Source organism: Mobula birostris, chromosome 1 (assembly GCF_030028105.1).
Source record: "Mobula birostris isolate sMobBir1 chromosome 1, sMobBir1.hap1, whole genome shotgun sequence".
In the NCBI taxonomy this organism is placed as follows: Eukaryota; Metazoa; Chordata; class Chondrichthyes; order Myliobatiformes; family Myliobatidae; genus Mobula; species Mobula birostris.
The window spans coordinates 129,000,307-129,014,688 of record NC_092370.1 but is presented as its reverse complement, the minus strand read 5'-3'; the positions used below and the strand labels follow the sequence as shown (position 1 = coordinate 129,014,688).

Sequence of the window (14,382 nt, the reverse complement as noted above, 5' to 3'; positions counted from 1 at the left end):
TTAACTATGAAACCTCTTATTATCTATTCCTGAGGTATGGTCAAGTAAGCTTGCAAATAAAACATAGGTAGGATACTACTAACACTATTGGGATGGCTGGCTATGTTAATGAAGTATTGCACTCTATGCCCTTCGAACTCAGCGTAGGACTGCCTTTCAGACTCCAGCTCCAGATTTTTCCTTGAGGCTTACTCCTGAAATGTTCCCCATGAGTGGGTATAGCCACAAGGCAGTGGAGGTTTGAGATCAGAGTACAGAGAACATTTACGAGGATGTTGCTGGGACTTAAAGGTCCTGACCTGGGTCATAGAGAAAGGCTGAACAAGTTAGGATTTTATTCCATGGCAAATAGGAGAATGAAGGGAGATTTGGTAGACATATGCACAATTATGAGGGGTATAGATAGGGTTAATGCAGGCAGGCATTTCCCACAGAGGTTGGGTGAATATAGAACAAAGGTCAAAGGTTAAGGGTGAAAAGTGAGATATTTAAGGGGAACCCAAGGGGGAACTTCTTCAGAGGGTGGTACTAGAGGAAGTGGTAGATGTGGGTTCTATTTCAAAATTTATTTATTTAGAGATATAGTGCAGAATAGGCCCTTTCAGTCCAGAAGCTGCACCACCCAGCAACCTACCTATTTAACTGAAGCACAGGACAATTTACAATGACTAACCTACTAACCAGTTCATCTTTGGACCATGAGAGGAAACATACGTATTCACGGGAAGGATGTTCAAACTTCTTGCATAGGATGCTAGAATTAAACTGCGACGCCCCAAGCTGTAATAGCATCGCGCTAACCACTACGCTACCAAACATGCAAGAAGTCTGAATAAGCACCTGGATGGGACAGGTGTGGGTAATAGGACTAGGTAGAATAACAGTGATACAACATCAGCGGTAGGGAAGCTACTGAGGGATAGGAATTTGTCCACATTTGAAACAACATGGCTTGGTTAGCAACAGTCAGCAAGGCTTTGTCGGGGGCAGGCCATGCCTCACAAACCTGAGTTTTTTGAGGCGGCGACAAAGGAGCTTGATGAGGGCAGGAACATGAACGTTATCTACATGGAGGTTGATTCAGAAGATAAAGATGCATATAGGATTCAGAGTAAATTGCATGCTTGAATTCAGAACAGGTTTTCCCATAGAAGACAGTAGGTTTGGAAGGCTATTATTCTGGCTGGAGGTCCATGACCTGTGCTGTTTTGCAAGAATCAGTGCTGGGTGCTCTGTTTGTAATAAATATTAATGATCTGGATGAAAATGCAGATGAGTGGATGACATCTAGATTGGTGAAGTCATGGACAATGTAAAGACTAACAAATAATACAGCAGGTCAGATAGGTCACAGATATGGGCAGAGAGCTGGCAGATGTTACTTAATCCAGGCAAGTGTGAGGTGATGCACATGGGGGCGGGGAGGGGGGCAGGATCAATGAAAGGAGAAAATATGTAGTTAATGTCAAATCCCTTAATAGCATTGTGGTACAAGATCTCAGGTCCTGGTCCATAGCTCACTGGAAGTGGCTACTCATTGGTAGGCGTGTTGAGTCATACTTCAGCCACATTAGAATTTAGGCACACCGTAGTTGGAATGTTGCGTGCAGTTCTGGTTGCCCTATTAGAGGTAGGATGTACAGATTCTGGCTTAAGATGGCGTTGCTGTAGGTGAGCGACAACTTACTGATGGTTAACAAATACAACTAAATACTTCATTAGTAACATTATTTTGTGGAAAAAATTATGGTAAATGATGAAGAGGTGAGCGAAACCAAAGCTGAGTTGAGGATCGAAATGTGCTGGTGCAAGGTGAAGTCAGGGCGAGGTTGAGGCAAGATTAAGGAATATTTGAGGCAAAGTCGAGGTGATCAGAGCAGAGCAAAAACAGATTCGTGGCCCATCCAGCTAAACCAAGAGCGAGGTTTGATTGATCTAAGTACTGGGCCGATTTGGAAAGGTCCAGCATGGGCCAAAATGTGGTGGCGGATCCAAGCTCAGTGAGTATTGATGTGAGAGGGCCCGGGTCCTAATGAGAAGAATCATATTTGGACGATTTAAATGGAGGACTAAATGGATTGAAAAGACAGAGTGTCAGGACCAGAGGAAAGGGTTGAGTCGGTTCTGCTCACTGCTCCATGATTTTCACTCCACTCTTTGCTGCACTGAGACTGCAGCATGGCTTGCTCTGGGCTCCATGACATTTACTCCGTTATGTGCCAAACTGAGGATGTGGCCTGCTCCGGGTTTCATGTCTTTGGGCTCTGCGACGTTTACTCCTCTATGTCCTAAACTGAGGCTGAGGCCGGCTCCAGGCTCCGTGCCTGAGGACCCACTTTCATTTAAATGCTATTTGCTTACTTCTATTGTTTGAATGATTTGTTTTTTTCCCTCTCTCTGCACATTGGGTGTGTGGCAGTCTTCTTTATAAATGGATTCTTTTGGGTTTCTAGTTTTGTGGCTGACTGTAAGGAGACAAATATCAAGGTTCTATAATGTACACACACTTTGAACTTTGAAACTGAACAAGATGCTGTAACGTTGGATAAACTTGGGATGTTCTCTCTAGAGTGTGAGGCTGAGTTGAGACCTGAGACAATTTTAATATTACATGAGGCATAAATAGTGCCCCAGAGTGTTTTCCCCAGAGTAGAAATGTGAAATACCAGAGGACATGCTTTTAAGGTGGGGGGGGGGAGGGGTAGGTTTAAAGACAATGTGAGGGGCAAGTTGGGAGGGATTCATATTATACATAGGATATTTAGAATAAATTGGAATGTTCCTTTAGACAAAATTAAGAATCTCTAGGAACAAGACTTACAGACATCAATATCTGAGGAAACTTGGAATGAAATTTTTAAACTGGTTAATACATCACCGCTATGTGCTTGCCATTCCTTCATACAATTTAAGGTGGTACATAGAGTCCATATGACTAAAGATAAGCTATATCGTTTTTATTCAGATATATCTCCCTACTGTGACAGATGCAATAATGGAGAAGCTTCATTAATTCATATGTTTTGGACTTGTCCATGTCTTGAAAAATATTGGAAGGAAGTTTTTCAAACTTTTTCTTTACTTTTCAAAGTCAATTTTAAGTCTAATCCTCTGACGGCCCTATTCGGTATTGTTGCTGGACAAGATATCAAGTTGAAGACATCTGATTTACATATTTTGGCCTTTAGCTCTCTTATAGCTAGGACAGTGCTTTAAATGGAGAGATGTTTCTCCTCCTACTCATGCTCAACCGTTATGTGACGTCATGTCATGCTTAGATTCACAGAAGATTCGTTGTTCAATTTCTGAATCTCGTCAAGACTTTCAAACATTGTGGGGACCCTTCCTGAATTATTTTCAAAACCCTCAATTCGTTTAAATTTAGATGTTGGCTATTATTAATTTTTATTAAACGAGAAGGTATTTTACCTTTTTATCCTTAATAAACAGCTTCAGTCTTGGTAGGGGTTAGATTTTTTTTTATAATAAATTAGTATATTTCAATATAACTTTGACTAACTGACATAAGGGGTAATGAGATTGTTATTATGAATGGATATAATTGGTAGTTGTTTTTTTTTTACCTTTATATATACTTTTTTGTACTCTGCATTCTCTTATGTAGAAACTAATAAAAATATTGAAAGAGAGTAAATTGGCATCAAGATCTGCACAATGTTGTGGGTCAAATGGCTGTCCAGTGTTCTACTCTGTTTTATATTCATTCTACAACTGGGCTAATTTTTTTTTCTTACAAGGGGATTGCAACCTTTAAGCAATATCAAATCTAAAATTATTCTGTACAGTTAAGCTATCAATTCCAAAAATAAAAGGTAACTAAAATTCTACGTGCAATTTCAAGGCTAAATGAAAAATTATTTGACATGGTATTACCTCTGAACTAATGTTTATTAATCACGCCATTCAATGGATAAACTTCACCACAAGTAATAAACTACACTTTAACTCTTTGAAGTACATTTAATATCAATGTATGTATACAGTACACAACCTAAGTTTAACCTACTTGAAGGCAGCCCAAAACAAAGCCATTTAAAGAAAATATCAAACTTCCAACGTACAAAATAAAAAACAAATTGCACAAATAGCAAAAAGTAAATAACACAGAATATTAAACATCAAATCACAGGATCCTCGAAACAGTCTCAGGGTGTTCAGCTTTGCACTGTGTTATTTGTTGACTGAAGGCCACAGAGCCAGTCTACGCCAAAGCGCCCTGATTAAATCATGCAAAACAGCAAAACAAGTAATCAGAAACCCATGTAACATGAACCACAGAGTCCTCCAAAACAAGTTCACAGCTACGAGCACCGCTGATCAAATCTTGTAGTGTGGGAGCCAGGACTCCTGCATATTCTGTAGGTAGCAGCGAGTGAGGGGGAAATGGATAGCGAGACCAGTCAAACGCAGTCAGACTGCACCAAACACGTGCTCTCATCCTCATTAATTTCAATCTTGCTCAACACTTAATTGGCGAGATCAGCAAGGTATAATGGAGGTGATCATGAACTTGCACTCTGCCATCAGACCACACACTTTGCTCTCAACCTTGAACTCCCCCAGAGACAGCAAAAGTGCCAGATCGCTCAGTCGGCCCAAAAACACATTATCAAACTGCAAATTACAGCTTCCAATCACATGCAGTTTAGTAACAGAACTGCATTTAAAAGAAGTAGCTGCTTTGTGAACTGCCTGCAGAATGTCCCGTTGGTCGCACTGGCTGCTGGTACCATCTTGCAGTATATACTTGCATTTTGCTTACGTCAATTCTATTATCTGGCATTTAATGTTCAGTTAGTACTTAAAAGTTCAAATTCTTCATTATCCTGACCCAACTTTGTTCACTGAATTTCAGGCTTTGTTCTACAAAATCTTTAAACTGAGCTATCTCTAGGGAAAATGTTTGAAAACACTTCCACAGACCGTATTGTACCAACAAAGTGATATCCCATTCTTATTCCTCCTTTAAAATTATATCATACAAAGTAGTTTGATGCTCTTCTGGAACAGAAATAGTTTCTTATACGCTACCTGAGAGATCAGTTCCTCTGGGATGACTGACGCTGGTATAACTGGCTGTGGCTGACTTCCCAGAAGTCCAGATCCTCGATCGCGACCAGTACGTATCACTCTAGTCTGCCTCCGCGAGTCCCTTGTCCCTGTGGATGATCTTCCTGAGGCCCCACCACTCACTCCAGAACTCCAACGACTCCTGAATGCGCAATTCATGAAGTGTGTATTAGTTAAAACTAGTCTAAAAGCCATTGGAAAGGGATGAAAACAAAGGCTCAAAGAAACCTGTATGCATCATGAGAGATTATAATATACAAACCACCTTTATTAAATAAAAACTCCAGGAGCATTTTTTATCTTTAAATGTTTTATTCTCAAATGAAAATAATAGCAAAAAGCAGAGGTTAAAATAATGCATTCCAGAACAGCCAACCATAGCTTGTAACAAGTGCAAGTGAATTGCAAGTACAAAATTCACAAACATGCATTAATGGGAATTTGGCACAGTGCTATTATTTAATGGGTTTTTCAGCTAATGCTTGTCATTAAACCTCCATTTCTTAAATTCCAATTTATGGAAGATACAAATACTTAAAAGATCAGTAGCAGTTCTTATTTATATAATTTGAGTATTTATTAACAATTTGTCTACTTGCCTAAATATCTGAATTGTTTCCAGCCAGGATAAACAAAACATCCATTGTAAACACTCAAAATAGCAAACGGCAGAATCCTTCAGAGAGGGAAACCTTAGTTTTAATGAAGTACCAAGCCACCCTTGGTAAATATTCCAAAAGGTAGACTGGTTAGTTTTCAACAGTTTCATCTTTACACAAAATTTTTGGATTGCCTTCTAAAATTCTTCAGTGCACAGGCAAATTCCCATGGCAACGGAAGATTGCACAATGTAACTGTTGTTTCAACCTGTAATCACTTGTCAGATGATATTCCAATTGTATTTCTAATGCTTCCTAGCTAGATTCTGTTTATAAACGTATGCTAATGAAGCTGTTTTCAGAATCTCAGCTTTTTTTGGACAATTTTGACAGTTCAAATATTAATACTAGTAATTAATTGACAAGTATGCTTATTATTGCATTATGACATCAAATTCCATTTCACTGACCATTTACAACAGTTCATAGTTTGAATTATTAGTGGATGTAGTATAAACACTTCATCAACTGGACATGAACAGAATAAAGCATTTCTCACTTCGCAAATGCTTAAGGTAAGTGGCAGTGTTAGAAAAGCCGTCACTAAGATTACCATTCACAAATTCAAAAGAATATGTTTGTGCACATAATATTTCATTATGACTGGGTCCAACTTAATTGTTAACATAGTATTTGGTAAAAGTAGACAAGTGGTATTTAACAGCAGAAAGCCCATAAAGGAAACCAAGCAACCCACTTTAGCAGGAATAATGAGTCAGATTCCCAAATGCATCATGGCATGCGCTATGAATAACAGCTAAAGTTTACATCCAGCAGTTTCAAGACAAGTTTTAACCACCCTAGCAATGTGTATTTCTTTGGCACGTGGGCTAATTTGAGGGTCATGATGACCTAGAACCCTGCCAAAACTTACCCAAGGGGGTTGCCTGCCAGTCTGCCCAGAGTATCAGAACCAGACAGAAACCATGGGGAATCACTACTCCTGCCTGGCCTGGAAGTCCTTCCTGTGCCTGAACCACTGCTCAACTTTGAACTGGAAACAAAGATGGGAGATGGGTTACAACACAGGTATCCCAAGCCTCGCAGCTTTCTGTAACTGGTGAATGACCAGACAGTGCAACACCCTTGGGCAATTTTTAGCTTTCAATATTTGTTCAGTTACTGCCAAGTTTTTTTTTAAAAAACAGATGTTCATAGTTTTGAGCATGGCTACAATTTGTTTATGATACCGATTTTTATAAATCTGAATTCATATTAGATATCTTAAAATTTCACCAATTTTTAAAATAGCTTTCTGATTTAAAAACCCTGAAAATGTGGTACAAACAATTTTCATGGATCAATACACAGCCAAGCCAACCGAAACTAGTACCAAATTTAGGTACAGTATTGTTATCGCTTTACAGCCATGTGTCAGGATAAAATACTTTGTATAAATAGCAAAGGATTGCTAGACATCGAGTAAATCACAACCAAACCACAGTAAACAGATGGGTGGTCAATTATTCAGAAATAATTATACAGTACATCTAATTTTCTTCGACAAATTGTTGTCTTCAAATGAAGATTCAAAATAAGTTCAATTATTTTGTAAAAAATAAAGCCTGCATGTGTTAAAAGGTTTTCATTCCTATACTCATGCATGTGAAATTGGAACGTCAACAATATGTCAGAATTGAATATGTACACATTTAAAAAGTATGCAACTGCAAATTAAGTAAAGAGAGAGTAAAAGATGAGCAGACACAAATACTTACCCATCACTAGTATCTGGTTTTCCCAGCTCCAATCTGTCTGGTTGAACAGCAAAGCTAATTCTACAGATACGGCCATCCTAATGAGAAGGGTTTTTGGTTTGGAAGGAAGGGTAAATAAAGAGAAAAGATTCCAGTATGAAATACCATTCTATATCACTCAAAATACAAATGACTTCTATAATAGCTCAAAATGATTTACAGTTTGCAGCTACACATTAACAAATCCCAGAAGTGAATTTTGAAAATCATTAGTGATATCAGAACAATCACTTAACCAGCTTCAATGTATATATTGGCATGGGAACATGACAAAATTGCTAGATTTTAATAAACCTGCCTTCCCAAATCCCTTACACTAAACCTTTATATTAGCACCAACTCTCCTACGTTCTATTAAGCTTGGTGGGTCTCTTTACCACCATGCTAACAACTTCCTTACTCCTCTTAACACCCTTAACTTACCCTTGCAGCTACTACTGTCCTTATATGTGCAACAACACCAAGTGCCTCAAATTAATTCCGTTTTGCAGACCTTTGTTATCAATAATCTCAGAGTACTTACTGTTCATTTCACACTTACAATGGATTCCATCAATGGTCCAACATTGCACTACACCTGTTCAGTAATGATATTACCATGAAAGACTGTTATCAATATCTTGACCCTGAGACAAGGCATTTGGTGCTTGTTTTGGTATTTTAGACAGGTCTGACAAGTGCAGAGGAATCTGTGTGGTCAAAGTATGTGCAAATCCCACACAGAACTCAAGGTCAGGACTGGGTCAATGAGCTGAGACAGCAGCTCTAATCGCTGTCAGTGTGCTGCTCGAAAGTTTGCAGTAGAGTGAAAAGACATACATCTTTATCAATGTGCAGTCTGGTAGGTTAAATGGCCACTACAAATTACACCTAGTGTGTTGGCAAGCAGTAGAACCTGGGGCGAGTTAATGGAAATGTGGGGAGAATCAAATGGGATCAATACGAAAGGGTACTTGATCAGCACAGACTCTGATCAACTAACCATTTACACTATGCTGTAAGCATGTGAAATTGGAATCATTACACAATGTAATATACTATGACAGCCATACAGATAAACAAAAATATCTACAGATGCTGGAAATTCAAAGCTACACACAAAATGCTGGACAAACTGTACAGGTCAGACAGCATCTATGGACAAGAGTAAATAATCGACATTTTGGACTGAGAACCTTCATCCTGATGAAAGGTCTCAGCCCAAAACAATGACAGTTTAGTCAAAGACAAAGTAGTCCACAATGACAAACACACCCTAAACCTCATATCTTCCATCCTCAGCGTAAAAAAACATTAACTTTCTTGTGATCTGCATCTTCATGACATCAGCCAGCTCTGCCACGACTCCACTTACCCTGAAATTTCTTCCTAGCCACCCCACTACCATAACCCTGAAACTTCACCCTTCTCTGATTTACCTCCTACCTGCCCTCGTACTCTCCAAACTCACGCAAGTCCAGCTCCTCTTTCATTAACTCACTTCTTATTGTGATCTTTTTCAACTTTACCTAATTCAATTTATCAGAATCAGGTTTATCATCACCGGCACGTGATGTGAAATTTGTTAACTTAGCAGCAGCAGTTCAATGCAATACATAATCCAGTAGAGAAAAAAAAATACAATAAAAAATAACAAATGAAATAATAATAATAAACAAGTAAAACAATTACGTATATTGAATGGATTCTTCCCTCTCACCACCACCTGAGATTCTACCAACAATGGTTGTATCATCAGCAAATTTATAGATGGTATTTGAGCTATGCCTAGCCACACAGTCACGTGCATAGAGAGAGCAATACAGTGGGCTAAGCACACACTGAGGTGCACCAGTGTTGACAGTCAGCAAGGAGGATATGTTATCACTAGTCTGCACAGATTGTGGTCTTCCGGTTAGGAAGTCAAGGATCCAATTGCAGAAGGAGGTACAGAGACCCAGGTTCTGCAACTTCTCAATCAGGATTGTGGGAATGATGGTATTAAACGCTGAGCTATAGTCAATGAACAGCATCCTGACGAAGCTGTTTGTGTTGTCCAGGTGGTTCAAAGCCTTGTGGTGAGCCACTGAGATTGCGTCTGCCATTGACCTATTGTGGCAATAGGCAAACTGCAATGGGTCCAGGTCCTTGCTGAGGCAGGAGTTCAAACTAGTCATGACCAACCTCTCAAAGCATTTCATCACTGTCGATGTGAGTGCTACCGGGCAATAGTCATTAAGGCAGTCCACATTATTCTTCTTAGGCATTGGTATAATTGTTGCCTTTTTGAAGCGAGTGCGAACTTCCGCCCATAGCAATGAGAGGTTGAAAATATTCTTGAATACTCCTGCTAGTTGGTTGGCCCAGGTTTTCAGAGCCTTACCATGTACTGCATCGGGACTTTCCGCTTTGGGAGGGTTCACTCTCTATTTAAAGACAGTCTAACATCGGCCTCTGAGACGGAGATCACAAGGTCATCAGGCGCAGCAGGGATCTTCACAGCTGCAGTTGTGTTCTCCCTTTCAAAGCGTGCATAGAAGGCATTAAGTTCATCTGGCAGTGAAGCATTGCTGCCATTCATGCTCATGGGTTTTGCTTTGTAGGAAGTAATGTCTTACATACCCTGTCAGAGTTGCCGTGCATCCAATGTCCCCTCCAACCTTGTTCGAAACTGTCTCTTCGCCTTTGAAATAGCCCTCCGTAAATCATACCTGGTTTTCTGGTACAGGCCTGGGTTGCCAGACTTGAATGCCACAGATCTAGCCTTCAGCAGACGATGTACCTCCTGGTTCATCCACGGCTTTTGGTTTGGGAATGTACAGTAAGTCTTTGTGGGCACACATTCATCCACACAGGTTTTAATGAAGTCAGTAACAACTGCAGCATACCCATCTAGGTCCTCACTGCTTGTGCTGCAGTCTTCAGTCTCTGCTTATACTCAGGGAGTAGAAGTACAGCTAGGTGATCAGACTTACTGAAGTGAGGGCGTGGAACAGCAGGCATTCTTGATGGTGGTGTAGCAACGGTCCAGTGTGTTGTTTCCTCTGGTATTGCAAGTGATCTGTTGATGGTAGTTGCTTAGTAATTCTTTCAGACTGGCCTGGTTAAAATCTCCCAAAACGATGATGAAGGCATTAGGGTGAGCTGTTTTATGCATGTCGATCCCATTACTCCGATCATCTAAAGCCTGAGATGGAATGTAAACTGGTACCAAAATGACCCCAGAGAACTCCCGTGGCTGGTAAAAAGGACGGTACTTTACTGCTAGATATTCCAGGTCTGGTGAGCAGAATTGGGACAGCACGGATATATTTGTGCATCAAGAAAAGTTGATCATGAGGCATACTCCCCATCTCTGCCTTTGAGAGTCTATAGATCTATCCTGACGGTGTATAGCAAACCCGTCAATCTGGATCGCTGCATCCGGTACAGAAGGGGTTACTTTATACTTTACTTTATACCTTATAGTCGCCAAACAATTGATACTAGAACGTACAATCATCACAGCGATATTTGATTCTGCGCTTCCCACTTCCTGGATTACAAATATTAAGTATTAAAATATTAAAAATAGTTTTAAAAAATTAGTAAATATTAAAAATTTAAATTATAAATCATAAATAGAAAATAGAAAAATGGAAGGTAAGGTAGTGCAAAGAAACCGAGAGGCAGATCTGGATATTTGGAGGGTACAGCCCAGATCCGGGTCAGGATCTGTTCAGCAGTCTTATCACAGTGGGAAGAAGCTGTTCCCAAATCTGGCCGTACGAGCCTTCAAGCTCCTGAGCCATCACCTGGAGGGAAGAGGGACGAAAAGTGTGTTGGCTGGGTGGGTCGTGTCCTTGATTATCCTGGCAACACTGCTCCGACAGCATGTGGTGTAAAGTGAGTTCAAGGACAGAAGAGTGGTTTGTGTGAAGTGCTGTGCTGTGATCACAATCTTCTGCAGCTTCTTTTGGTCTTGGACAGGACAACTTCCATACCAGGTTGTGATGCACCCTGGAAGAATGCTTTCTACTGTGCTTCTATAAAAATTAGTGAGGGTTTTAGGGGACAGGCCAAATTTCTTTAGTTTTCTCAGGAAGTAAAGGCGCTAGTGGGCCTTCTTGGCAGTGAACTCTGCTTGGTTGGACCAAGTCAGGTTATTTGTGATATTGACCCCGAGGAACTTAAAAGCTTTTGACCTGTTCCACTTGCGCACCACCAATGTAAATTGGGTCATGCGGTCCGCTACTCTTTTTTATGTCAACAACCAATTCCTTCGTCTTGCTGAAGTTGAGGGATAGGTTATTGTTATTGTCAAGGGATACGTTAACCAGGATTCCATGAAACAAAGGACACACGCAGTCCTAATGTCCCTCTGATTCAGCACCCTGGCTCTGAGATCATCGATTTTTTTCACCGGAGACTGCCTGTTCACCAGCAAAATAGTCAGTATAGGAAGTTTAAAACCCTGTTTCCTTAAACGCACTTGTAATACTGATCTATACCCATGCTTCCTCCGAGGTGTCCTCCATGGGCACTTTCGACCACAACCGGTGTTGTTTCCATCGGTTTTAAGCAGCAATAGTTCATTTAAATGCATTAAGACATCTTTGTTGACTGTACTGACCTTGGAAGCAGTTGTGCTTTTTAGCTGTACAGGTGTCCCTCGCTTTCCGAACGTTCGCTTTACGACATTTTGCTTTTATGAAAGACCTACATTAGCACCTGTTTTCGCTAACTGAAAGAGGATTTTCGCTTTTACGGAAAAAAACGCCCACTTTAAACTTGTGTTTACCCCGAGAAAGACTACCATGACCATGAAGCCTTGCGCAGGCAGGTGTGTGCGCATGCGTGTACGTGCTGATTTTTTTCCTACAAATCAGTTTTGGCTCAATCTTCCCCGGTTCTGGTAAGTGACACTACACTGTACAAACATTATTTCTACTTTATATAGGCTGTGTATTTATCATATCATTTTTGCTTTTACTGTATGTTAGTGTTATTTTAGGTTTGTTGTGCTATTTGGTATGATTTGGTAGGTTATTTTTTTGGGTCTGGAATGCTCAAAAAATTTTCCCATATAAATTAATGGTAACTGCTTCTTCGCTTTACGCCATTTCAGCTTACAAACGGTTTCATAGGAACGGTCTATCTTCAGATAGCGGGGAAACCTGTATCAGGCTGAAACAGGAATATTTAATCGTATTCATTGAGAGTACTGTTGTTACTTGAGTCTCGCCTAGGCGCCCCAGAAGATTTCCTGATATAAATTTATGGTTCTTTCCTCTTGGGTCTGCCATTGTTATCACCTCCCTCACAAGTTAACCAATACACATCTCCTCAATGCTTGAGCCTTCCAGTTTATTTCTTTAGCTCAAGCCAAGCTACATTTCATTCACCATCTCAATCCCAACAACCTGATGGCCTCCTCTGTTGCAATGACAGATTGGATCTCAAAGACAACAAAATATTCTTCAAGCTGTCCATAGACTGCATCACTGTCGATCAGATCAATGCCCATCTGGGCACAATGACATTCCATTGATTTGCTTGTTACATGCACCTGTTAGGGTGCATTCTCCAGTTACCTTATAAGGTAACCGTAGCCTTCAGCCAGGTACCCAGAATATAGTCAGAACTACCTGCAACAATTCGCTTCTATCATCAATAGTCTCCCCCAAGGGCCTATACTTGCCACCACACAGCAAAGCACAGAAAGTTTCTTGGCAACTCCTAACCTTCAAGCAATCAATATATTATTAGATTGTTTGTGCAATCTTCAAGACTACATAAGCAAATTTCCTAGAAGTATCAGCAAGATCAAACTCGTCAACTTCAGACTGCCATAAACTCGGGTTTTTTAGCCACCAACTAAATCCTGATAGCTGCAACTTAAAGAAATGCCCTTGACTTTGACATCTTGCTTCATTACGAGATGGCCTTGGATGCCTACAAACATTCACTTAGTTCCACCATTTAATAATGCCTCCTCCATTTCCTTTGCTTGTAACTGCTAACACTGTAATTCATGCCTTTGTTACCAAAACTTTTGACAATTCAAACCTAACCAACGGTCTCTTTACTCCACCTTCAAACTCCAGAAAAAACGAAATCCTTGTTTCATCTAAATTCACTGTGCTCCCATCCATCTGTACCATGCTCTCCTGATTTTATTATAGCTCTGATGCTGAAGTTTGCTTGATCATATTTCTGTGATTTAGAATATATTACTATGTCAACAATGTCGTTGAATTAACTGTTGTAAACATTTAATCTTCATACTTCAATCCTCAAGTACAATATCAAGTTGCAATTTTTTGTGCATGTGCAAGCAGGCACATGAACCCAAATTCTAAAATAGAAAAACGTGAAACGAACCCTTAAAATGCAGTATTCTAAAGATACTAGTAACAGGTGTATGTTTGTTATAGGAATGTTTAAATAAGGAAGCAACAACGCTATACTCTATACCAAATCTTAAAATTAACAAGGCCCTCACTTCCTTTGCAATCCTGAAGGAGGATCTTGGCACAAAACGTCAACTATCCACAGTATTCATTTCCAGAGATGCTGCCAGACCTGCTGAGTTCCTCCAAGATTGTGATTTTGTGTTGCTTTTGATTTCCGACTCTTCTGTATTTATGATTTACAAGACCAACTAGACACAAGAAATTTTAGCACATATAGGAGTGAATTGACTGGGTTATGAGAGCTGATTGCTTAAATGAGATGATCAATTTAGAAATCAGAGACCGTTTCCTGTCATCACAAACATTTCATCTTCCCTTCCCCCACAAGGAACAGAATGGAATACTGTCCAAACTCATGTCACAATCGCCTGGTCACAGCTATTGCATTGAATAATTGTGTAGACAATCCTCACTGATTTATATGATGCAAACGTCACATTT

The 14,382-nt window shown here is 40.0% G+C and overlaps 1 protein-coding gene across 13 annotated transcripts in view; it reads right to left on the bottom strand.

Moving 5' to 3' along the window:
* Positions 1 to 14,382, bottom strand: part of ubr5 (ubiquitin protein ligase E3 component n-recognin 5) — a 198,219-nt gene that overhangs the window by 149,677 nt on the left and 34,160 nt on the right. For 12 of the 13 annotated variants that reach the window (XM_072262022.1, XM_072262030.1, XM_072262040.1 and 9 more), the window contains exons 4-6: positions 7,469 to 7,545; positions 6,625 to 6,744; positions 5,053 to 5,233 (exon numbers count right to left, since the gene is read on the bottom strand). In XM_072262022.1, coding sequence (XP_072118123.1) covers positions 5,053 to 5,233; positions 6,625 to 6,744; positions 7,469 to 7,545 — 378 coding nt within the window. The remainder of the gene's footprint in view (positions 1 to 5,052; positions 5,234 to 6,624; positions 6,745 to 7,468; positions 7,546 to 14,382) is intronic. The other variant, XM_072262087.1, reaches the window with a different exon arrangement.